We start from the raw sequence: 25,743 nt of genomic DNA on the forward strand, positions 1-25,743 counted from the left end.
CCGAGCCGAGTCGCGTTGAGGCTATGGCCAAACATATTTTCCATGTCGATGCCATCGATTGCGTTATGCAAAATATATGCAAATGCCATAAATACGAGAGAGTCGAGAGTGGCAGTCTCCGTCTCCTTCTCCTTCCATCCTTCCGTGCCCCATCTGCCTGCCTTTTCTATGCCACTGCCACTCTATGCGAGCTTTTCCAGGGAAAACTTGTGGCGCGGCTTTGAAGAGTCGCGACTTTCCGACTCTTACGACTTGCGACTCTGGCGATTTGAGAGATTTGTGAAATTTATCGGGCCAGTTGAGAGTGGGTAAGTGGGTGGATGGATGGCTGCTCGGATGCTCGGATGCTCGGATGGTTGCTTTTGTCTGGCTGGAAAGGTGTCGAGAGGTGGCTTAGGTGGTGGGTGTTTGTATCTTTTTGTGGTGCTTATGCTGCTGCTTCTGCTGATGTTGCATTCTCGGAACGGTAGTTAGGCCGCTGACTGGAATAATCGACAACTTTGACAACGATTTGAATATCGTTTTGTTGCCTAAATTGAGAGTTTGGTCGAGAGAGAGAGAGAGAGACGGGGATCGATGGATGGGTAGAAATCTGCAATATCACGACGTTGAACCCATCTGTCAGGGAGTTTGTAATTGAGCCCAAGGAATACCAAATCCAAACCGGTGAACATTTTTTTGAGCATAATGAGGTGTTTGTATAGTGAGGTGCATCCAGGGGTCATGAGTGGCACGCGGAAAACTCGATGTGTACCTTAAAAAAGAGAATTTCATTAGAAAAATAAACAAGATATGTGTTATTACCAATTTCTGATTTATATACAAAAGTCTCTTAGTTCTACTTAAGTATTAGGCTGGAATTGTGTCACACTAAAAAGGGAAATTGTAATTTACTACACTTTTCCATATATGTAGATATTTTTAAGATTCTTTCTCACGTAAGACTCTTTTAAAACTTCGAAATCGTATTACTTTTAAGAACCCACTATTCTCCCTATGCAAAATGTATATTTTTCTTTACTTTTTTATCCCCAAAATGACCAAAAGTTATGAGAGTTTGATGGTAAAATATTTCGCAGCAAAATCAAAACCATAAATCTTACACAAATAGCACTCAAAAAGCAATAAGACTATTTCAACGCCATTGTGTGCTAAGTAGATTTCAAAAAGGCGATACAAATTCCAGACTCCTGTCGAGACAATGGACAGGGAGGGAGCAGGAGGCATGCGTTGCACCAACAGCAGCAGCAGCAGCTACTGAGGCAGTTGCAAATGGGCTTCTGCTGCTGCTACGCAATTTCCATGACAATACCACGAGGGCCTGGACCAGGGCTAATCTATGAGGCAAGATCACAGGCAAAAGATGTTGCAAGATGTTCCGTTTTGACCAGGTTTTTGCTGAATCAATTTGTTAGAGAAACAATGACCCAAAGGCCGGACAAAGGCCCAAAGGACTGGACAGGGGCCCTCTGGAGAGGCGTGTGACATTAGCAGACAGTTTTGCGGGCACCATCGTTATGAGGGTGGATTCTCCTCTCCCCTTCCCCGTCCCCTTCCTCTTCACCATTCTCTTAAACGCACAGCCAGAGATAATCGGATTGTTCAGGCCCAAAAGGTAATTTGTGGGTTTTTAAGGCCAACATACAGCTGTAAGGCCGAACAGAGCTACAGAAAGTTACGAGTGTATGCAAAAAATATTCGAAGAGACAACTTCTTCAACATTTTCGAGTGCCAGCGGGTGGCTTATCGCATAACGCTTATCGTTTATCGCAATAATTCCCCCAACACTCAACAGTCAACACTCTCGAAAGTTCAAGGAATTCCAAAATTGGGGAAGCACTTCTTCTTTTTTTTCTGCTTTGGGTAAAAGTGTCACACATGCAAACGACGTCATCGTTGTCGCGAGCCATTCAAGATCTGCATCGCATCGCAGCAGAGGTTGCAGCTGACCCAACATGCAAAAGAAGCAGCAGATAATCATGTCTTGCCACAGCAGCCGGCAGCCGGCAACCGGCAACCGGCAACCGGCAACTGTGCCACACACTCCTATCAGGTCTTTAGCATCAATAAGTCGTACTACCTATAGATGACCAATATGCAGAGGTATGGACGGAGAGGCAGCGAAGAATGTTGTCAAGACATGAAAGATCTTTGCCTCCTCCTACGTGTGTCTTCCCTCTCCCTCTCTCTCTCCCTCTGATTCGTTCTCCAAGTAGTGTAAGTATCTTTCTACATATCTACGTATCCCACAGCAATTCAACTTTGTACATTTGCAAGTGCCAGCATCAATTAAAACTAATAGAACAATTAATGAAACACAAACCGCAAAATGCAACCACAAAAGCGAGAACTTAGAAGGAGGCAAGATATATAAAACACAAAAGGGAAGGCAAAGGCGCCCATTCAGGGAGTGATCGAAGTGGTAATGCTCTGAAAACTACAGAAAAGGCACCAATAATATTGTAGAGCTAAAAGTTTTTAGATTTCATGGAAAAAGAAAGAAAGAAAGTAGTAAACTTTAGATAAATGGGATCCAGTTCCTTTCCAAAGATGCAAAATTGATGAATTGATTGAACCATAACCATTTCTTAGCAAAAGATATACAATCATATGCCTCTTGTGAGAATTGAACTCACGGCCCCTGGTTTACAAGACCAGTGCTCTGCCACTGAGCTAAAGAGGCTTGGTTGAAAAGAACGAACCATCAAGCCATAAAAAAGGTAGCACCAGTGGCAGTAGCACCTATCGAAAGATACATCTTCCAAAACTTATCTTGTGGTAGTACGAGTCTGTATCTTTCCATTTTCAATTCATTGATACCTTATCACGAGAAACATGTGTCCAAATTCTGAAAGTACCACAACAAAACATTGGTTTTTATTGCATTAAAATAATTATAATCATTAAAGAATTTGAATTATGGTTCAATAATTAATTCGATCCGAAAATATCTATTCTATTTAAAGTCACAAATATAACAAATGTTATCGTTACTCTTCTTCCCTTTGGGTCTGACAAACCTCTCATTAAATTAAAAATACCCTTTAGAGAAGTGCAATCCCGGGGCATATGCGGAACTGTCTTTCAAAAGCAAAGAAAGAGTTTTGCTCTGCCGTATTCATGATGATCCCCACATAATCATCATTGTCTTTGGCAATTAAGCAAAATGAATAAGTAAATGAATGAATGAGTGAGTGACTGAATGGATGAGTGAGTAAGTGTATGCATGTCTTAATAATTTCTCAACTCTAATTCAGAAGAAATTAGAAATGGGTGCGGGTGCGGCAACGCTGGTCCCCTCTCTAGATCTTTGCGGCAAGATTGAACTGTAGGGCGTGGCAGTGGTGTGCTGTGGCGCTGCACCATCAGTATGTGTGTGGCAGGCAAAGTGCACAAACAGTTAAATGCTAGATTGCAGTCACAGAAACATGCAATTGCAGGCCCTGGCACTGCCACTGGCACTGGCACTGGCACTGGAAAAACAATTGAATCTATGAATTATGAAATATTTTAACTCTAGCAAAATGCTCTTCCCCCCCTTCAGTGGCTCTGTGTAGCTCCCTTATTAACTAAGTGCCACGCACCTTGGGAGTCAGAGTCGCAGCTGGGGAGAAAACTAAGAGGAAAACACGCCCATTTTATTTTCCCATTTCCAGCTTCATGCATTTTTAATTCCCTTAATAGCTTTTGTCGCTCTAGCTCTAGAGCCAGGACCCGGAGCCAGACATTGATGGACCAGCAGAAGCCACAAGCAACAAAAATTAAAACACCAAAAATTCTGTGTACTCTACCGCAGGCCGCAGGTGTCCCGGCGGCCACAGGATGCAGATTAATTCCACCGGAGCAGGACGCAGAAACAGGGGCAAGACAAGGGCCAGGGGCAGCTTCATGGATGGCCTGTAAAAAACTCACCCAAAAAAGTTTTCCCACCTGGGTCGCATCTGCTGGCTAAAACTAAGCGCAATGTGTCCTCCATCAAAATTAATTACCAAAAGGAGCAAAGCAGCGGCCACCATGGTGCAAGGCCAATTGTCAGTTGCGGTTGCCGGGGCGCAAAAGTTAAAAGGGGGCGACTCTGCCACCCATAACCCATCGCCATACAGACCTCCGGCCAGCGCTCATCAGTCAACACTTGCCTAACAGTCTCCGAAATGATAAATTGCCACCCCCCTCGGAGGACCGAAGGACGATGCCACTCGACGCGCATTTTGTGGCAGTCAGCGGGGAAGTCTATAGATAATTTGTTGTATACTTTGGGGCGCTGGCTCGAAAAAACAAAAATTAGATTGAAACATCAGATACTTCGAACAGAGAACCAATAATTAAAAGCTATGATAAAGTTGGCAGTAAATAAAAGACAGCTATAGAGTCGGCACTAATTGACTGGATTCCAGAGCAAACCACGGTGAATTGATTATTGTCAATAACATAACAAAGTGCATCTTGATAAAATTTGTTTAAATTTTAATTTAAGTAAGATTATTCAATAAAACGTATCCGTGGCTTTAACAGTCTTAGAGTCATCCTCTAAGTTACCTCAAAGTGAAGAATTTCGTTTAATTCACACATCTATATAACTATATCCTGAACTTCCACACAGGGCAATAGATTTCGTAAATTTTGTAATTCCACAAAAAGTGTGAATGCTGAAAATTCCTGCATCCATTGTCGCATCCTTCAATCTGCAAACCAGCGACAGCGCAACTTTTGGAATGCGAATTTCTCATCGCATAAATCCTCCGAAGCACGAACAATGCAGCTGAAAGGATAATGCCAATGCAACTGAATGCAAGGGAAGCCAATGAAAGGATATTGGGATGGGGTGTCGTGTGGGAGTGTCGTCTGATTTATTGGCTAATGCGCATTTCATGCCCTCGGTGCCCTCTCGGCGGCGACACCAGAAGTTGAGGCCAAATTAATTAACAACAAGGCGAACGCATTGCATTGTCTGTTGACGCTGACGTTTCGCGTTGTTGGTTTTTAATTAAGGAGATGAATGCAAAACAAAATCAAAATTAAAGTGATTTACGCCACAGATAAAAAACACACCACGAAAAAAAACGAAAGCGAAAGCCTGCTTTAATTATAAACAAATACGAGAACGATGTAAAGCCAATGATAGAATAAACAAATAATTAAGAGGCGGCAAAGTTTGGAAGTCGCTTGGGGGTCGATTTGTTGTATACTCGTACAAAACATTTTCCTGTCAATATTTGCCCTCCAGACAGGGGATGTCAACTGAAAGTAGAACTTTCATGGAGGTGGAGCAGTGTCTGACAGTGTCCTGTTCGAGATAATGTCACACATGACTGCTTCTGGGTGGGTTTTCGATATCCCCTCTTTAAGTCTTCTGTCTGAGTTTCTAATTAAAAATGTAAAACATACAACATATAAATAGAATACACATTCGTGGGTGACAACATTTCATGTTGGCTTTTGCACTCTGACCATGGGGGTTAATAAATGAATGGCATAACTGCCAATCGTCAGAGCGCTCCTTTTAAGCGGGTAAACAAGGATCAACTTTGGCAATCGTTCTTGAAATAAATTTTAGAGTTTTATCATGGCTCTAATTACTGATTTACCTCCTATTATATTTCTGCACAAAAATATATGAAACTTCTATGCCTCCTGTGAGAATTGAACTCACGGCCCCTGGTTTACAAGACCAGTGCTCTGCCACTGAGCTAAGGAGGCTTGCTTGAAAAGAACGCACCATCAAGCAATATAAAAGTTAGCTTCAGAGGCAGTAGCATCTATTGATTTTAGATAAAGTGGCAGTAGCTCCTACCAAACAAAAAACGTCTTCCAAACCTTATCTTGACCGTGTACGAGTATGTACATATCTTTCCGAATAACAGAGACAACAGCAGACTATTATCACTCCATTGATAACCTTTCAAGTCAAACATCTGTCTAAACACTGACCAAATCGTCTGCGCAATGCTTTTCAGATTAAATTCATTAACGAAATGTATCCCCTCTGTAACATATAGCTTCTAAAAAGTATAGTATATATACATAGTATCAGTCCTATCAATTTTAAGTACGAAGCCCATTTCTGTGACGACTTTTGCTCAATTCCACAATTCTTGCCTTAATTCCCCGGAAATTTAAGACCCCAGTACTCCAGCAAAAGTCCAAAACAAAAAAACAGGAAAAAAAAACTTGGTTTAGTTAAACCCCCAAGCAGATTTTTGGACCGCTTAATCCTTCCAGACGAATGCGCTGAAATTATTTATTATGACGCAAAACTTTTTTTCCGATGTCGCAGTGCAACGCGTACCGTACCGCGTTATCTCCTGGCCAAAAGAGCAAAGGGTCTCGCACTGGCATCCGCTGAACACAAACACTGTGTCCACCACCCACTGCCACCACCGACTTTTCCAGAGAAATGAGAAAACAAAAAATGAAAGTTGCTTCGGAAAAAATCCCCACCACAAACAGAGCTTTAAAAGGTGTGTACCCAAATAAAATCGCTCGTAACTGGATTTTTCGGCTGCAGCCACTTCAAAAGAAACAAATCTGTTCATTTGGAAGAATCGAATAAAATGGGATAATGTTCCCAAAACGAATGAGCTTTGCAAAACGATTAACTCTTAATAGAAAAAACGGCCTCGCATTAAATGGGTCCATGTTAACTATAAATCGAAAAAGGCAATTTTCAATCATTCCTGCTTAAAATTATTTGAATTCTAGCTTCGACTCGCCGTTTAAAACACTTGAAAAAACCTGATCGCATATTAACCCTTAATGGAAAAACGTACTTTGCAGTCAGTCGCTTTAAATAATTTGAATTTACAGAAGATGTCTTGCCTAAAGTTTGTTTTACTCAAGTTTTACAACTTACGTACAGTTGCTCCTCCTGTTTGCACTGTTGCGAGTCCTTGCCCGGGGTCAGGGGGATACCAAACGGTACGACGTTGGGCGTGGAATTTCTTTAGTGTGCAAAGAGAGTGATTGAGTGAGAAAAGGCTAAGAAAAGATGGAGTACCCACCTGTCCTGCGAAGTAAGCGTCTGGGGCCGGTCCGAAATGGCCGCATCATCCGCGCTGGTCATGTCCTCTGCTGCGTGCCCATAAGTTGCCCATAAAATGTACAAGCTTCCATTTTAATAAAAATTCTGAAAAATTGAACGCTGGAAAGAAAATGTATCGATACGGTAAACGAGCAGATATCGTGTAATCTAAACAACCAGTGTGACCGTTTACGGTATCTTAATCAAATTCAAATAAATGTTAATTAATTTGAAACTTTTAATTGCAGAAAATGTTTAATAAATCCGATAATTATAGAAACTGACGAGGCCAGAGCTGGGAAATGGCTAATTTACCTTTGGGCAGCACTTTGCGCGGAATGAAAATGTCAAGTTTATTTCCAGTATTCAGTGTTGGACGCGTATGCACATACACGCTTTCACAAGAAGAAGAGGAGAAAATTCTCTTTAATTACGTACATCCTGACAGCCATCCTTCTGATTATATCGGCGGTTTAATGGTATTTGATGCATTGTAAGTATGTCAGGTCCTTGGCGAATTCTTTTACCCTAGCTTTCTTTCAGGGACAAAGCAAATGAATTCTCCACTAAACAATATTGGGTGGGCGCATATTTTTCGTAGCCGGATTAGGACTGTTCGCCTATCAATTGCATATTTGACATCGTTATGGTAAGAAGATCTAGCCTTATATATATATATATATATATATATATATACTAGTGTTGGGTAAACATTGCTCATTTTGGGGAACATGTTCACTTGTTCTTGTAAGTGAGTCAACTCACTCATATTGCTCACTTGTTCACCTAGATTGCTCAGTTGCTCATTGCTCACTTAGATTGCTCAGTTTTCACTATTTATATTGCGCAAAAAGTGAGTAGAGAACAAGTGACCAGCAAAGAACAAGTGAGAAAAAAAGAACAAGTGAACAAAAAAGAACAGCTTGGAAGGAACATGTTCAGTTGCTCACTTAAGTGAACAACTCTTTTTTGTTCAATCACTCATGAGCAACTAGTGTTGTGTTGTGTTATGAAAGAACTATCGATATATATAGCAACGATATACCACCGCGGCTTCCAACACAGGCTGCATTTTTCTTTGCACATGAAAATAGAAAGTTTATTCAAATTTTGTGACAATGCCGCTGGATCAGGTGATATCAGAGCTTGTGCGCAGCAATTGCCTCAGTGTGGTGTTGGTGAAATCGTTGGACCTGTTCAAGCCGGGCACAATCACCAGCGACAAGGAGAATGAGGATGTCATCAAAAATATTGATATTAGTCCCAGTGCAATATTCTGGATCGAGAAAAACACCCAGCACCGCATCCTAGTGGGAGAATACTTCGATTTTGAGAATGTTAATGAGGCCAGAGTACTCATAGACTGCATTTTTCTCAACCTGAAGCTGTGCGAAACAAATTTTGGGCGTCTGATGAGCCAAACGGTAAGGGTGGAGATCAAGGGTTTGCGCATTAACCTGGTCGCCAACAAGCCCTTTTCGCTGCACTGCAGCAACTGTGCCAAAGAACTGAGTCAGATGCGAGCATACCGTCTCGTTGCTCCGCTGCCCGGAGTCGCCATGAGAGTGCCACGGGACTGCTGGGATAACTTTGAGGTGACGAACTTTGCACACTTCGACCAGATTTACTACGGCCTCAATCAGATTGTGATGTCTGCCAATCACATAAAATTCGACACTGAAATGATCTACTGCCCTAGGCGTCGTCGCGTCTTGTGCCCCGGTTGCTCCAGGGTGTTGGGCACTTTCCTATCGAATGCCGTGTGCCTCCATGCGGATGCCCTGCGCATGGGTACTCGTGTGTCCCCTGCAGCTCCACTGGATTTCAACGAGCTTCTTGGCCACATCACGCCTACACAGCTGATGTTGCGACTGTTGAAACATGTCGACAAATCACGCCTGTTTCTGAAGACTGTGCGCCCCGATGGCCAGATTCATTACCTTCTCATGATGACGGAATTGAAGAAATTAACGTTTCTGCGCTCGAAACTATCGCTTTCTAGTAAGCTCGATCCGAAACCAGTCAATTTCCCGGATGGGGACACCAGTAGCGAGTGCGGAAACAGTACGGAGAGCAGCAGCGACGGCATAGAGAACGATGATAGTATGAACAGCAGCAGCTCTACCTCCATTGATAAAGATTCACCGAATCTCTCCAGCTCCACGCCCCGACCACCACGGAAGATGTTTGGGAAACACGATGGTCGCGAAACTGAACGCACCGCCTCCACACCGTATAAGCCCATTAACTATGTGTATCTGACACCTTATAATGGCTGCCGTGTTCAATATATCTTCGCCAGCAATGATTCAGAGCTACGCGATATTCAAAATACCGTCGACAACTGGCGCGACAATAATATGCGCTCCCTGCGTATCTCTTACTCGATGATGATCGACCTGGTCAGTGAACTGAATGCCAACGAACACATTGAGGCCGCACTGCAGAATTCGATGCCGCCCTTCCGCTCCCAACCGCACCGCTGCAGTCACATAATATTCGAGACCGACGAGGAGTTCTATGCCACACAGCAGCAACTGGATGAGGTCCGAGTCCAACCCACTCCGGATGAGAATTCTGAAGTCAATGAAATAATAGATTCTGATTCTAAGTAATTCTACTAATTAATAATCTCATAATTGGATTGCTTTTCAATATAAAAGGCTCATATTTGGTGAGCATTTATTCGTAAATCACAGGATAAATAATATAGAATAGTTTCAGACACTATAGCTGTCCCGGTTCATATTTTATTTATGTATATTCTTCATGTTATATGTATAAGAATGTTTACCCTGTAAAGAAACCCGTAACAAACCAAAAATAGACAGAAATTCGATGTATTTTTCCTATTTTTGAAAAATTTCTTTTAATTTATTTAAACTTTTCATTAAACATGTCTCCTTCTATAATTGAATGGCGTCATGGATTCTTCCTGAACAGACCCATAAAACTGTTCCTCAAGCACTGATTAACCCTTTTCCTGTATTTCCTTTTGATATTTTTATAATTTCTTGGCATATTTTCTTAATTGTCTTGTTGTTGTGGCAATTAGTAAAGATTTAATTGCGGGCAAATCCTTATAAATATTCCAAGCAACCGATGCGGTTTATGGTCTATCCAACCCTCCAGTTTTTTGGGGCGGAGGAAATCAGGGTAAGGACTCCATCCTCCAACTTTAGGGCAGGAATGACCACATCATTAATCGTTGGCTGGTTAACGTACAACAATTTGTCCAAATAACAATTAAGGGCCCAATACCAAGGGGCCAACCCCCAACAAAGCAAACAAGTTAAGCACCCTAAAGGACATGGACACTCCCTCTGAAGGATGGTGGTATACAGATCAGGGAATCGTTAACAGCATTTGACAGTTGGCTAATGAAAATTCAAGGGAGTGAAAGTGTTGTGATTAATGATTTGGCTCGGTTTTAAATTTCCCCTGCGTTTAAATTTCTCTGTAATTCTGGATCCTAGAATCCATCTATTATATATGCACTCCCCGTTCCATTTTCCCACATGCACTTTGGTCCATTGTTCAGCACGGGAGTGAAATGGATTCCGCTGTGTTTTGGTTCTTTCTTTTTTTGGTTAGGACAACAATGACTTTCAGTTTGGTATATGAAAGATTTTGTTGCAGGTGGAAACGAAATGGCTAATGGAGATGGGATTCGGTTCTATTGTTGGGCCAGCCTTTGTCTGGGAGCGGTTCCATCATAACTCTTACCCTCTATAAATACTCGTAGATACTTTCTAGAATTACAGAAGTGCATAGAGGTTATCTGTGTGTGGAGAGAAATTCCCCAGCAATTGCCAATAATTAACATAATGAAGCCATAAATTGTGCAAATGGAAGAAAGTCCAATGACACTAAATGGACCCCACCCTATGCCAGAACATCACCATAGATTGGATGGGGAGTGAAATACTTCTAGAGAAAGCATGCGAAATTAATATCAACGCCCCGCTTCGCCTCATAAATTAATTTTCAAGTGCATCGTCGCAGCGCTTCAAAGTTCGAAGGGAGAAAGTTCCCCCCATAGACGTTCTCCTAGGGAAAGTATATCCATATGGCTGGACCTGGTGGTCGCTTCTTTGGTTAATTACCAAGATGTATGCGTGTCGCGCGCACCACAGACCAATTAACCCCCATTATGGTCAGCTTTGGAGTCGGAGTGCCAGTGACAACACTCCACACTCATCCAATCATCTCGTCCTGGTCCTGGGTGAGGTCAAGCGTTCGCTGAGCCTAGCTATGGCTCTGGCTATGGCACTCGCTCTCCCCAGCAATTAAGATTTCCAAGAGCAACAAGCACACACACACATCCCACAAAAAAGACGCAAAACAAACTCATTTCAGGACTGGATCCAAATTGCTTTATGATGTTGCAGATTATGATAATGAATGATGCCATCTGGACCTGCACTTGGTGGCACTCGAACACTGACCAGGGACTATGCCATGTTGACACTTTAAGTGATTTAATGTTATTGTTTTCGTAGCTTCCCTTCTACCCCCTATATCACTCGCTACTCTCCTCCCACCCGCATTCACAACTTTCGTGCCACAGAAGCGTGCATAAATTTAATGAATATTAATGAAATTTGTTGTTTTTTCGAGGTTTTATAATTGAAACGGTTTTGTTACTAAAGTTTTTGCATACAAGTTTTCAAAAGTTCGCCCAAAAACCATTGAAGTAACTAAAATGTACAGTTTTTTTTATTTTATTGGCTCTTATTATTGGTAAGAGAAAAAAAATTACTGCTGTATTGGTTAAGGCCAATAATTGATATTTTTAGATATTTCAAGTGGCATGATTTTCTGCTTTTTTATTTTTTGTGGAATGTTTTTTAAAACTTTTTGCCGGTGAAAGCCATCTCTCTTAGAGAGGTCATCAGTCGGAATGCTGGAAGGGACAGATTTTACTGTAAAAACATTCATATACCACTCCAAAAATAAGCCACATATGTAGGAAACTCAACCATATCTGTTAATTTGGAAACATAGGAAAGCTCTCCCTTTCCCCTTCCCATTCCCTATTGACAAAAAATACTTATGTATACATAAATGTAAATGATAGAAAACTCCACCTTTCTGTATGTCAATGCCCATAGGTAACTTGTTTCCAATTGAAAGGTTTTATTTAAAATGTATTTTTGACACAAACTTTTTCGCTTATCATTTTGCGGAACGGAAAGTCGAAATGTACGGAATATACACTGGTGTACGAGTATATATACATATATTTTTGTCAGTTTATTGACACAATTGTGAACAAATAAATCCCCAACTTCGGGCCACTGTGAATGCTGATTGCATATCTCTTTTTTGCGCACCCACCCTCTCCACTCTTTTTCGACTGCCCTTCTCCTTTTCGGTGAACTTCCATTGAAATGTTTTTGATTGGAAAAAATTTAATTTCCTATACGCTTCAACACTGCTTATCGCCGATGGATGCATTGTGTGCTATCCATCCCACAAGTGCGAAAAAAAATTGGCAGCCTCCCGACGATTTTAAATTTAAATCAAGTGTTTGGCTCAGCTGCTGGATATCTAAACTTTTTGCACACTTTTTTGGAGTTCTATCTGTCAGTACTGGTACTCCAATATGTACGTATGTATGTAAATATGTCAGAGGGGGTATGCACAAAAACCTCAAACCACAATTAATTAAGGCAAACGCTCTTGAGGACAACATCAGCACCAATATCGAAACATTCATTGAGAGTTTTTTTTTCTAGTCGCAAAAGCTTCAATTACGATTTTTCGATTTGCTGTACGGAGAAGAATCGCACTGCCAATTGTCAGAGTTATAACAAAAAGAAGAGAGAAAAATGTTCATTAAACGTTAGCTCTCCTTGGTGGTAAAAGCAAACCCAAGCTATATTTGCACCCTGTATTTATAGAAAACAAAGGGTATATGAGCTCCATTTGGTATTTGGTAGGTTTTACGTAGGTTTTAGAGTACAGGACATTTATGAATGGTGTGGCCAGGTAGTAGAAAACTGAATTAATGTATCTCCCTTAATCGAAACCACATTTTTTAAGATTTCGAACTCATATGGGGAAGATTTTTACATATATTGTATCTATTAAAAATCGCCTGAATCTGAACTTCAGCATATTGTCTAAAATCAAAATGAAATTGTCTTTTAGTGGCCTCTAAATTATTTCGTAGAAGGTATCCAAAAGTCGAAATCCTTGAAATTGCGTTTTTTTTTTTTTCCTTTGCATTCATACATACTCGTATTCGTTACTCATTCGCCGTCGCTTTTGTCCCAGGGACAATGGCGGAACCGCAGCGTAAGAGAAAGAGGGAGCGAGAACGCAGAAGGAGCCGCAGCGTAAGAGAAACAGGGAGCGAGAGTGCCAGAGGAGGAAAATTCATTTTTTCCATTAAATCGAGCCGTTGATTGTGCATGAAGCCTCATCGGGCGGGGGGCACAAATGTCAGGGGGCTCTTCGGTTAGATGGGGGCGTTGCGATAGGTTGCCATTTGGCAGAGCATCGGAGCGCCACCTTCACCTCATCCTTCCACGCTGAGTGCCAAAACGCATCGATTGTGCGGTTGACTCCCACGGGAGTGAATAACGGGGAGGCTTATCCTTTCGTTGAATGCTCTACTCTGAAAAAATAAAGCTTCTTTTTAATACACTTTATTCTTATCTGGTAGCACAAACTTTCTCTATCTGGTTTGTGCTTTCTTAGAAGATTCTTTCGAGGAACCAAGTACAGTTCATGTAGGTACATTGTATGTACCTCTGAGCTATTACTGCGTGACAATACGTATGTAGAACAGATGATCCAGAGCCCATCCTGTCAACTGCCTTTCATCTGTAGTAGTGTTTTCTACAACCTAAAAGTGGAATTTACTATTCCCCACTTACAGAGACTTGGCAATTCGTTGAGATCTAGCATTTTTAACCGCTTGACAAACTTGTTCCTCCTCATGGATATTCGATACACTTGCAAATGGCTTTTTGACAAACAATGACATGGACGGACTCACCTACGATTGCGGCCACATTTTCTTTTCCTTTTTTTTTGTCGTTGTTCTTGTTCTTGTGATTCCCCCTTTTGTGATCGCATTTGCAAATGAATTGCTTATTGACAGTTTGATGGAATGATTCCCTCGTTGCCTCGATTGTCGATTGCCAGACTTTTGTTATTCTTTAATTATGGCCTTGCCACAGAGCGAAAGAAAAAACAGAGGATTCATCAGAAAGCAAAAAGGATGAGGATTTCTGCGAGTTTTATATTATTTTTCCCATCAAAAATGTTTGTATTTGACAGTTTTTTGTAGCACACTTTTAGGAGCGCACTAAAAGAATATGAGTACATTAAAAAATACTTTAAGAATCCTTAAAAAACATACATTAAAATGCAATTTTAAAGTGGTTTCAATTCGCCACAAAGTCACTTCCGGTTGATTGCGTTCTGCAGAACCCTTAAAAATGTCATGCAACATTTTCCCTATCAGTGCTCCTGCCTTCAATTGAAGTCGCCTCCAGCAATTAACAACTTTCCTGTTCCTGGTGGAACACAGATCTTCTCATGTATGCAAAATCCATTAAATCACTCGAAAAAAAAACCAGAGACCAGAGGAGAAGGGAAGTATAGGCAGAGTCGTAGAGAACATTTGAAACCACTTCAAGAGCAAATGACACATAATATGACTACAAAACAGTTGCCTCATTCCACTCGGAAAGATGTTCAGCGGCTGGGCCCCGCCTCTGGTCCGATGTCGATGATAATGTAACAACACTCAACCTCTTGGCAGAAAAAACAGCAGTTGGGGGTTTTGCAAAACACCAAAAGGGTTGGTCACACCAGCCTCAAGAAGGGTTGGGAGTGGCAGTGGCACGAGCCAAGGGGGGGGGTGCAAATGAAATTGTCACATTCGCAAATTTAATTACATCAGAGTCCTGACAGCAGAAGAGACCTGAGGAGCGCCGATGATGTTCCACCTCTTAAAGCTGTCCAAAAGTTCAGCTCCCTTTGTCCCCAACCTCCCCCCTCCCACTCAATCGCGATATGTGTACCTGTCAAAATTTATGAAATTTCAAAAAAATGTCACTAATATTTGACATACAGATAATGCCATGCATGATGAATCATGTCAAGCATGAAAAACTGATAAGATGGAAATGAGTTTTGTTTGGAGCACAGGAAAGGGAAGAAAACGTTGGAAATATACGTAAATTTTTGTGACATACTTTTGGGCACTCAACAAAGCAACACTCTCCACGCCACCCAGGCCATAAAAACCTTCATTTACAAATTGCACACCTGTCCACAGTCCATTTTCAATTAGCCTAAAAAGCGCCCGACTAAAAGCCAACAAAAAAAAAGGTAGAGGTTCATCCTGTTTAGGGCCTTTTATCCCACTCATAATTCGCATAATGACAGAAAATCTACCCAAAAACTTCCCCCCCCGTCCTCTGGAGTCAACGGAACAGCAAACATCTGACCATCTCCCGGATGCACTTCAACTTTCCACCCTGTTGCGTACAATCAATGGACACGGGACACGGGAGGCGGAACACAGAACACAGACCTCCCACCCTGTTGATGTTGCTGCTGCCACACGACCAGCGCCGTCGACGCATCAGAATTGTTGCAAAAGTGCGAAACCGCAAATGTTAAACGTAACACACAAGTCAATTCCGAACCAACCCATCGAGAACTCGAACCCACGAACAACCCACATCCAGCGGGGAGCGGTGACAACCGCAACCAGGCCACAAAGCTCTTCAATTTGCTTGCCATCTATTATGGCAGCTCATTGTGGGATTACCACAAAACCCGAACCCAAAACCACCCAACCACCGAACCCACACTCAGAGCCAGAGCCAGAGCCAGAGCCAGAGCCAGAGCCAAGCCCCGAACGAACCACCAACGCGTATGCGCCGCGCCGCCTGCCTGTCTCGTCGCTCGCTCGGTGAGGAATTGCTAATAAAAAGGGTGGAAAATCCACTTTGCTATGGCATTTGATTTTGATTTTTCCCACCCCCCGCCTTTGTGACTCTCGTCTGCGCCGCCCCATGGGACAGAAGCTTGTTGATGGCTGCTATGGGGGGGAAAGGCAGGGAGGACACATATTGGCAGATAGAGGCTGAAAGGTATAGGGGCTTGATGACTTCTGATGTCAACGGATAAGTAGTGCACTCCAGCTATATAGAGGATATTGAGGAGGAAACTCAAAGAGAATTTGGGAGGAAAATTTTCATGATTTGTGTAAGTTTTCTTTACACGGAATACCATAATTATTGGAAATATTTATAGGTATAGTTTATTTCTTAATATTCAGAATGGTATACTAACCTGAATTTCCGATAAACATATGTGTCAAGAACCTTGGTAGGGTTTTGCTAAATCCTTTCTCTCCAAAAAAAAAAAACAAATTTAATTACTGTAATTATTCCCGCAGTCCAAAGTCAAAGTCAATAAGAAAGAAAGCTCCTTCAATTGAGCAATAAAACCGTCAAAAGCTAATACCATCTGCACAATGCGAAACACTCATCGAGATGATTACGATGACGATGAGAACCATGATGATTGCGACTGTGAGGATGGTTGTGGCAGAGCTAAGGTGGAGGTTCAAGGAACAAAGGAAAGGCCTCCAGCTGGGTAACTTTTGCGGCAGGTCTTTACAGGATTACACTCGATTACAGGATACATTACAAGTTCGACGGGCGGCCGCTCACCCGCTGGGAGTGATCAATCAAGTCCGAAAGAACGACAAAAAATTCAGTCCATTCCAGATGAGTGATTTCGGTCAGTTTTGGTTTCGTTTCCATTTCCATTAAAATCATAGAGAATGAAGCCCAATGTTAATTATGAAATTGCGCTTTGGTACATGGATGGACTCTGGGTAGCTTAACAAACAAATCATTTCGCAGCTATGTATATCAAAAGAATGGCATTGCGGTTCTGTTCTGCACTGGGAGCTTAATGAAAACCGGAAATTTCACTTGTTTTCCATCAACATCATCGTCGTCATCTGCCTCCTCCTTTCTCCAAAAAAAAACTTATTGCGTGCTATTACATCTGTATGGAACGGAGCGGCGAGTCGTCTGTCTGGAGATCTGTTTACTTTTGTGCTTGGAGTTTTCGCTACTCATTTTTTCAGAGTTCCTTTTTAGGCGATTAATTAATGCAATTAATCTGCTGGCTGGAATTGAGGAGGAGTACTTATTCCTCGGGATGCAGTTGATGGAGTTGTTTGGGGGCGCATTTGTATTCCCCGTTCGGGGAATGAGTGTAAATAAATGGTTAAGATTAAGTTGAGATTATTACTAATCAAGGAATTCATTAAGCCTATAAACAAACACATGTACAAGCTAGTATACTTACATATGTACACATGTTAGGATATGAGGGAAAGTAATTACTTAAGCGATATATAATTGGTAGGCACATGTGGAAAAGAGGAATATTATGTTTAGATTAAGGCTTGAAAATTTAATATTATTTGACATCTCCTTCAAGCACACTCAAGTGGAATACATTTGAAAAACTCAAGCAATTTCAATAGCAATGATTAATTTCTAATTATTACATAGTGCCTGACTCATTCTAGCCCCATTTATAGATCCCATTAACACTGGCAAAGTAAAAGCCCCATCAGAATCACAGCCAGTGCTCATAGCAGTCGATTGGAACTTGAACAAATTACCATATTAATTGCTACTAATTAAAAATTCATTAAAACACTGTGGAAGGCCAGGACCGGGGGGCACGGGATGAGTGCAAAAGCCACAGAGCCAGAGAATCCAGCAATTTATTATGCTTTGTCATCCGCCGGTCGACAGGAGCAGGAGCCAGCCAGTGTGCGCAAATGATAATAATAAACATTTTCATAATTTCTACTCTTTTATCGTTGCGGAATCAATGAGTTCGAGTTCATAATGGCCAATCCTCTCCCCACGCCACCCTACAAGTCCCGCTATGTACTTTCAATTAGAAGCCAACTTTGGGCCATAACTCAACACTAAACTACAAGGAATGGGTATTTTTTCGTAGACACAAATATTTCATACTCTTTCAAATAGTTTGCTTCCATCGCTGGGTGGCAAACGTATCATCAAACTCATAACTCCCTCTGTAAGGGTATAGATAGGCAAAAACACTGTTCACATGCTGAAAGTTTCAATCGCATCGATTTATAGGGCCCAGGAATACCCCGTATACTGGGCACTAACTGTAATTATGCGGTCTCTCTTTCCCACTGCCCCCACTGTCACTCCACCTCCGCCTCATGCTCTCCTCTCCCCCAGCTGGATCCACCTGTAACATCTGTGTGCCCCCTGTGTGCACGGCCTGGGTCGGTGTCTCTATTCATGCCATAAATTCCGGCTGTGTGGCACATTAATTAATTTGGTTTTGTGCGCCATTTCAAAAAGGATTATGTAACGCTACTCTCTTTGACTACCTCCGTCTCTCCCTCCATTCCTGTCTGTCTGCTTTTCTAGCAGCAAGCGAGTAGTCACATGTGATTAGGCACAAAATGAGCAAGCAACCTTTATGTGGGACTCGACTGTGTGTCCTGGCCATGACGCTGAAATGGGAAGCCACTGTTTTTATTCCCCCTAAGACTGTAGCAAAAAGCTGAACAGTATGTATGATAATCAGATCATTTAAGTACGGCTAAACAAGTTCTAAGGGGACTTGCGAATAGTATAATAATTAAAATTATTACAAATCCAAAAAAAGGTGCTATCTAACCTTTGTAATAGACGTACATATGGACATCATGTCCAACTTTAAGAAAAACAGCTCTTTACTTTTAAATATCAAACGATTTCCACCCCGAATAAGAAAGCACTCTGTCTCGGCTGCTGGGCCGCAAACTTTTTGACATTATAAAATATAATGAACAGAAATTAATTTACAATAATAATAACTCAACTAACACGACAATCCCCCCGAACGCGCGAAATAATCTTCGCCTTTTGCTCTGACACCCAAGGGAGACAGCAACAGCAGCTCTTGGTTTACGATGGCAACACTCGCGACCACGCTCTTTGAAAGAGTTTCCGCTTACAATTTGCATAAAATCTGTTAGAAGAAGAGTCCAGACAGCTGGATGGCGTTAATAAGCGAGAGTCCAATTTGAGTGTGGGTGTGTGGAGCGTGACGGCGATGGCGATGGCGATGGGTGACGGGCGTTGGGAGAGGGGAGATGATGGAGGGGAGGCTTACCTGTTGCCAGAGAGAGCAAATGAGACTGCCTCTGCAGAGCTCTGGTGCTCTCCGGCGGCTGCTGTTGTAAATGGATCGCCTTGTGGAATCCGTTAATTGTGTGTAATTAAATCCAACGGTAAAACAAATGACAAACACTTTGTCGACAAACAGCTGGAGGGGTGATGGGGGATGTGGGGATGTCCTGTGGTAACTTTGAGGTTGGCAGGGCCTCAACCCTTTCTCCTTGTCTCTCGTTCCTGGCCGCGTCTTGTCTTAATTATAGAGCGTGAATAATTCCTGCTCTCTGTGTTCCTCTCTCTGTTTCCATTCACGAGCCATTGATGTTATTTTAAATTTATATATATTCCGTTTGGGGCTGAGGATTGTCTTTCACTTTAAGCTTTAATTAGTGAAAATTATGCAGCGTTGCAACTCTGTCTTTTTCTCATTTCTAAACCTCTGACCAAGGCCCGGGGCCTAGAGGCTGCCCAGATGCACATGTAATCCTTCTATGAATACTTTCCGCACATATCTACAGATAAATATAAAAATCTAAGAATTAATCAATGCTTCTTCATTTACTCTGCCACATTCATTAGCAGTGGCAACCGCAAAGCTACAAAAGTCTATACACATTTTAAATTTGAACTCGTTTATTTGGATTTGTGGTAGAAACTATCTGTCCGGCGGTCTGTCTGTCAGTGAGTCTTCCTACTATCGTTCCATTTGTTTGTTTACTGGATTCTGGGCTTCGTGCAACGAATGTCGCTTGCAACAATTTGCGGTGCCTGCAATTTACACAAAAACCATTCAAAAGTGCTACCACAGGGAAAGATAAAGAGAGAGAAAGAGAAAGAGTGAGAGTGAGACCGAGATGTGAAAAAGGAAATAACCATTTTTACTTCCATCCATTTTTGCTATTGGCCTGGCCAGAATGTTTTCGTTGATTGTTGGATGATTGAAACCACTAACCGAACAACCGAACAACCCAACCACAGCAATTCTGGCTGCAGTACCTACATATACCTGCAATTGTTTCTGTTGTTTGCCTGTTTACCTGTGTTGCCTGCGTGGGTGCTGTGTTGCCATTGATTGCGTACAAAAGTTGAAAGTTTGGAGATTTGCATTTAATTTGATTGAGCCCACTGATTGACTGGCTGACTGGCTAGCTCCAAAATGTTTACAAGTCAGAGAAGGTGCTAATGAGTGAAAAACACTCGAAACCGATGTGGTTTGGTTTGTAGAGCTGCCGCAGCTGTTGGGGACCGTTGGTGTAGTTTTCGATGGTATTGTTGGGTTAATTGTTGGTGTTTCAACAATCGATTGGGTTGGTGTAAGTTGTGATGTAGTTTTTAAATTAATTGTTGGTTTAAAATGAGCAGGGGCTAAAATTTTAACGGAATATTCCTTCTTCTGGCTCTTGTTGGTGGGTTTTTCCTACTTTTCTTTTCCATTTTCAAAACATTCGCTCTGTGCTTTTCTCTTTTTGCCACCCACACCTAATTCCAATTATTGTTGCAGAACCGATTACGTTATCTCTTGGCCACGAGCATCCACAGCGACCTGACCAAATGTCGTAATTAACCTCGGCGCTGGCCCTGAGAGTTGATGGGAAGGGGAAGTGCAGTGCAGAAATGGGTGGCGACTAATCCTGAATTATTATTTTTTGGCAGTAGTAAAGATGCTAAATGGTTTATTTTCAATTTATGGCCAACAGCTCACCAGGCTGGAACAATTAAAAGGGTTGCAAAGGCGATCCGCCCACACCCCGACACCACCCTGGCAACCGTGGACAGGCGGGGGGGGGGGGACTCCCGGAAATATTTTTCGAATCATTTGCATATGAATTTTCAACCTTTACGCCTCTAGTTGAGCATTCAAATTACTGTTATTATTATTTTCACTCATATGCCACAAGTCCCCGAGTGCCCCAAAGGGGGTTGACGGGGTTTGAGTGCCCCAAAGGGTAGGTTGAGGGTTGAGCTGTAACCATTAAAAAGCCAGCACGACCTTTGCTTGGGAGCACTTCCGTACTCGGATTTTAATTCTATTAAACGGAGGAGGACGTGCCACAGGGTCGCTTATCGCCAGGGCCGCACACACACACACACATGGGGGCCCCCCGCCAATGGACCTGCCATAGCGGCCTCTGTCGCCGATGCGCTGCCAAAAGGTTAAAATTATAATTTGCGGCTTCTACATCTACTTTATTACCACACAAATTTGGGATTCAGGCTAAAACTTTGGCATTTGTGGCAGTCAACAAGCCGCGACCACATCGTCGACACGCTTAATTTCTTGGCCGCATTCATAACATTTGCTTACATCGTGTATAGTACGAGTACCCTCTAGACCCTGGCCTGGCTGAAGACAAAAGGGATTTTTAATGGCTTTTTTGGCGCTTGGCTTATCAGCAAGCGGATATCCTTGTGGAGTTTGTGCCACAAAACAAATAAAGGTTACTTGCCACTAAACAACTCCTATGCTACTCTCTGCGGCTGTTGCTGTTTACTCTGTTTGTTTCTGTGCGTTGTTTGCTTTTGCTTCATGAAAGTGTAAAGTTTTCCCACTTGTTCGTGGGATAAAGCGTGAGATAAGCCTGGCCAGGTTTGAATTATTTCGTTGGTTTTCCTGTAGGTTTTTGGAGGGCACTTGATATAGTGGGTCTGGGGCAAGCTGAAGGCGAGATGCTGAGGGTTACCTGAATAAACTTCTGTTAACTGCTGCAGACATCAGAAGAGCCATTCAAAGGGGGGAGAGCCCCTTTCTGCTGGGTGTAACCATCCTTTCTAGGGGAAGCAACCTCTTCCTATAAAAATACATCCTCTATCGGAAGCAATGCCAAGTTGTGGGAACATAGATCGAACTAAACTCTGATCTTATGTTAGAAAGAGCAATTCCTTAGTCCAGTACGCATTTCAGCCAATATCTCATTTACAGCTCATTCCCGGAGAAATTTCTGACAAGTTTTCATAGCCTTTCCCTCTCCTCTAAAGAATAACAGATTGTCAACACATAAGATGGCATTTAATCTTCAACAAATTGCAAAGACACTTGTACAGACAGCTTAAATAAATACTAGTACGCGCCTTCATCAGACCCACTCCTCCTGCCACGTCCGAACCTGCCACATGCCCCTGGTTCTCGACAAACAGCTACTTCAGTGGGCAATCTGTCAAAGCAAGAAATACTGGAATACGCATCATGTTATGCGGGAACTTTTTTTAAATCGTTTTTTATTTTTCTACTTCTCGTTGGCTGCCTGGATCCTGGAGAAATTTGCATTTTAACTCAATAAATTCACTTTGCATGCGGCAGAGAGTCGAGCAACGGTGTGGTGCTCTATAAATCTGTTAGAGTCTAACGACTACAAGCTTCTGACGGGATCTGAAAGCAGGAACGGCACTGAAGGAAGGTGGCTTTATACAGCCCGCGGCGGCTCAGTCATTTCCCAGCTACTGATTTTCTTTGCCTGCGAATGGATCCATCGCCAGCTTATAAGATTACACAAAGTGTGAGTGGATAAATAACTCACACTCCGCTCCGAGAATTATCCTGTATCACCCTCCTGGAACCACTCCACCAACACACTCCACTAAAATCTTCTCCTGGCTTGCTTTACCTTTTGTCGCCGTTTTGGCCAAAATGCTTTGAGGCGATATTTGCGTTATTTACGATTATTTACAATTTTACAATTTACATGTGGCAACGGCAACTCCTTGTCGGTTCTGCTTGCCCCGCCCCAGACACTACCTACTGTATCCCTGCCCCCATCTGATGTCTTACAGGCGGGAACATCCTTCGTGTTGTAGTCGCACTCGTACCCGTGCTCGTATCTTGATATGTTGATTCTTCTCCTCCGCCTCTCACTTTTTATTTATATCACAATTACTTGGATTTAACTTGGGGATTTGTTGGCTTGTTTAGTGGCAAGTAAACTGTTTATTCAATGGATTGGGGAGTATCCTGAGATATCTGTGGAAAGTTGTTTATGTAATGGATTATGGGATATGTTGTTAATCGGTTTGCTGTATTGTGTATTCGATGGGATGTATATCGAAGAAATATCTGAAATATATCTGAAGGATTCGACTAAACGAAAATGATCCCCTCCATTCGGTTATTCCCTAAGCACTCTCCTGTGGTACATACCAATTGTATTTATTGCACAGTACTCGTAAGCATACAGCAATTATTTGAGGCATACCTAACACAATGTCCCAAATCGGTAGACCCCATGCCAGGGCAAACCACCACAGCACCAGCACCACTTTTGCGACGACCAGGTCCAAGTACCCAGCCACAAACCCGATCCCAGCACATTTACACATTCTGCAGCCTGGCAAATTTATGGACTGGTGCGATATTTGGCCGAAGGCAGTTTGATTATTGAACCGAACCCAGAATTCAGAATCCAGAGACCAATCCCCAACCCCAACCCGATCCCGAAGCCGTTGCAAGCTGCACAGCAAACTTCTGTGCTGCAACCACCTCACAGTTTGGCATCTTTTTGAGGCAACTAATTGAATTATTAGCGGCCTCAGAAAAGAGCTGGAATTGGACTGTGTTGTGGTGGGGGTATATGGTTATGGGTCTCGGTCTGGTTCTGGGTATCGTTCTGTCTGTGTGCACATTGAAATTATTGTTCGGTGGTTGACAAGGATCAGTGCCGACGCCTTATTTGTGTTCTTGCTCATTGCACTGGACCCTGCTACCCTGCTCTTTCATCTCTCCCCATTGACCTGTCTCTACCCAAGCCGATGCCCTTGGGCAGTGGGTGGCCACGCTCTAACAAGCGGGTGTTGGCCACGTCTGGGATTGCGCTTCGGCTTGGGCTTGGGATGGGCTTGGTTTGGGTTCTGGCACGCCCAACCCTGCAGGGTCCTGTCCGCCAGCGGCTGCGACATGTGCACACGTATTGTTCTTGTAAATCATTGATTAATTTTTTACTTTTGCATATGATTAGAGAAAGTTTCACTTGGGCTTTTGTGGCAGAGATTTTTCAATTTGCATTTTGACTTTTGGGGGGAGGAACAGGGGACCGACCGTAAACGATAGTTACGGTCATGACTAGAAATTACTTTAATGGTGGGTGAAGCGACCTTACAAGGATTTGGGGATTGAGGTCAAGGGAGATCAGAGAATCAGGAACTAGCAATGGAAGTGGAGCAAGAAATATTAAGGAGATAGGCCGCGAATAATAACTACTCTGAACAAAATTGATATCCTTACTGATTCGAAAGGGAATTAGCGAAGGCATTTAAGACCCTTTCTTAGACTTCCAATTAAGTTAGCCCTCAATATACATATATTCTCTGGCTCAACCAACAGTTACCACTGTACCATCAACCCTCTCTACAACTCCATACTCCGCGGGTATAACTAATATACCCATGACATGGGACAACCCTTCGCTTATCAACCATCAACCCAAGAAGTTCGTGTTTTGGATCAGAGTCACACTTTCCTGACACTGAGTGACTCTCCGCCCCGGATGCCCATCACACACAAATGTCACGCATGTCTGACAGAGTCCCAACAATGACCAGATATGTGAATATACACACATATACATATATAGCATACTTTGACCATGTTTAATATCCACATCTATCTATGACACTTCCACTCACCACTCATATGGGAGAAATGGTAAAGTTTCGAATGAAAACTTTGTATCTGGGGAAAGTTTGTTTACTTTGTGCAAACTTTTGGCACCGAGAACAATGCGGAATGCATAGAATTTTCATAAACTTTGACACTTTGGCTCTGCAGTTGACTGCGGTCTTGGGGCGATAGCCAGATAGCCAGAGAAGAGCCCATTGAAAAATATGAGAAATATGTTCTGACGAAACTGGAGCAGGACTTGTTCTACCATCCAGAAGAAAATGTCCTGCGCTTCCGCACAATTAGTTTGCGCTCCCAAACCATTCCCAGGGAAACCATTCTGCTCTGCTCCATACCCATCTTGGAGATGGCAATTTGCAAGGTGCTAAGCGCAGTCTGAGGAACAACAACAAATCACTTAGCCCTAATGGCTTTTGGGGTAATGGAAGGAACGTCAGTGCATTTAACCGAAAAACCTCAAGCAGTTAAGCGACGTTTTGGTATGAGATGAGGATGACAAGAGTCCCTCATAGAAGGAGCTGTCAAATGGTTGTCTTTTCTTGTCAGGGAGAAAGTAGAACGTTGCACGATGCTCCGCAAGGGTGAACCCCCACACAGCCAGCTCCCTGTGGATAATGAGCGACCCAATTAGGCAAAGTGAGTGTCGGTGAGAGAGATGCATATGAACCATAAAACAATTGAACATTGTGCTGCAAGCAATTAACCAAGCAACAACCACAACCCAACATAAAAGGCCACAAAAAGATGATGCCAACAAGTGCTGGCTGGAATAGCGAAGGGAAATTCACTTCCTTGTGGGTATGAAACAGAGTGAAAAGCGGGCGCTTAAATACTTAAACGAAGTTGTGGGCTTTTGTTTGCTGAATGCTTAATATATGGGAAATGTATATCAATTGAATAGGGAATGAATG

General features: G+C 42.5%; 1 protein-coding gene and 2 non-coding genes across 3 annotated transcripts; 1 reads left to right on the forward strand and 2 right to left on the reverse strand.

Annotated features, from left to right (window-relative positions):
• Positions 1–2,611: 2,611 nt before the first annotated feature.
• Trnat-ugu lies at positions 2,612–2,683 on the reverse strand. The gene has a single exon. It is a non-coding gene; the product is annotated as a tRNA-Thr (tRNA).
• Positions 2,684–5,625: 2,942 nt separating this feature from the next.
• On the reverse strand, positions 5,626–5,697 carry Trnat-ugu. The gene has a single exon. It is a non-coding gene; the product is annotated as a tRNA-Thr (tRNA).
• Positions 5,698–8,136: 2,439 nt separating this feature from the next.
• LOC6591482 lies at positions 8,137–9,633 on the forward strand. The gene has a single exon (XM_002017340.2). It carries the CDS (start codon positions 8,137–8,139, stop codon positions 9,631–9,633), a length of 1,497 nt encoding a protein of 498 aa, XP_002017376.2.
• Positions 9,634–25,743: the final 16,110 nt, after the last annotated feature.

This window comes from Drosophila persimilis, unplaced genomic scaffold (assembly GCF_003286085.1).
Source record: "Drosophila persimilis strain 14011-0111.01,24,50 unplaced genomic scaffold, DperRS2 tig00000000-arrow-pilon, whole genome shotgun sequence".
Lineage (NCBI taxonomy): Eukaryota > Metazoa > Arthropoda > Insecta > Diptera > Drosophilidae > Drosophila > Drosophila persimilis.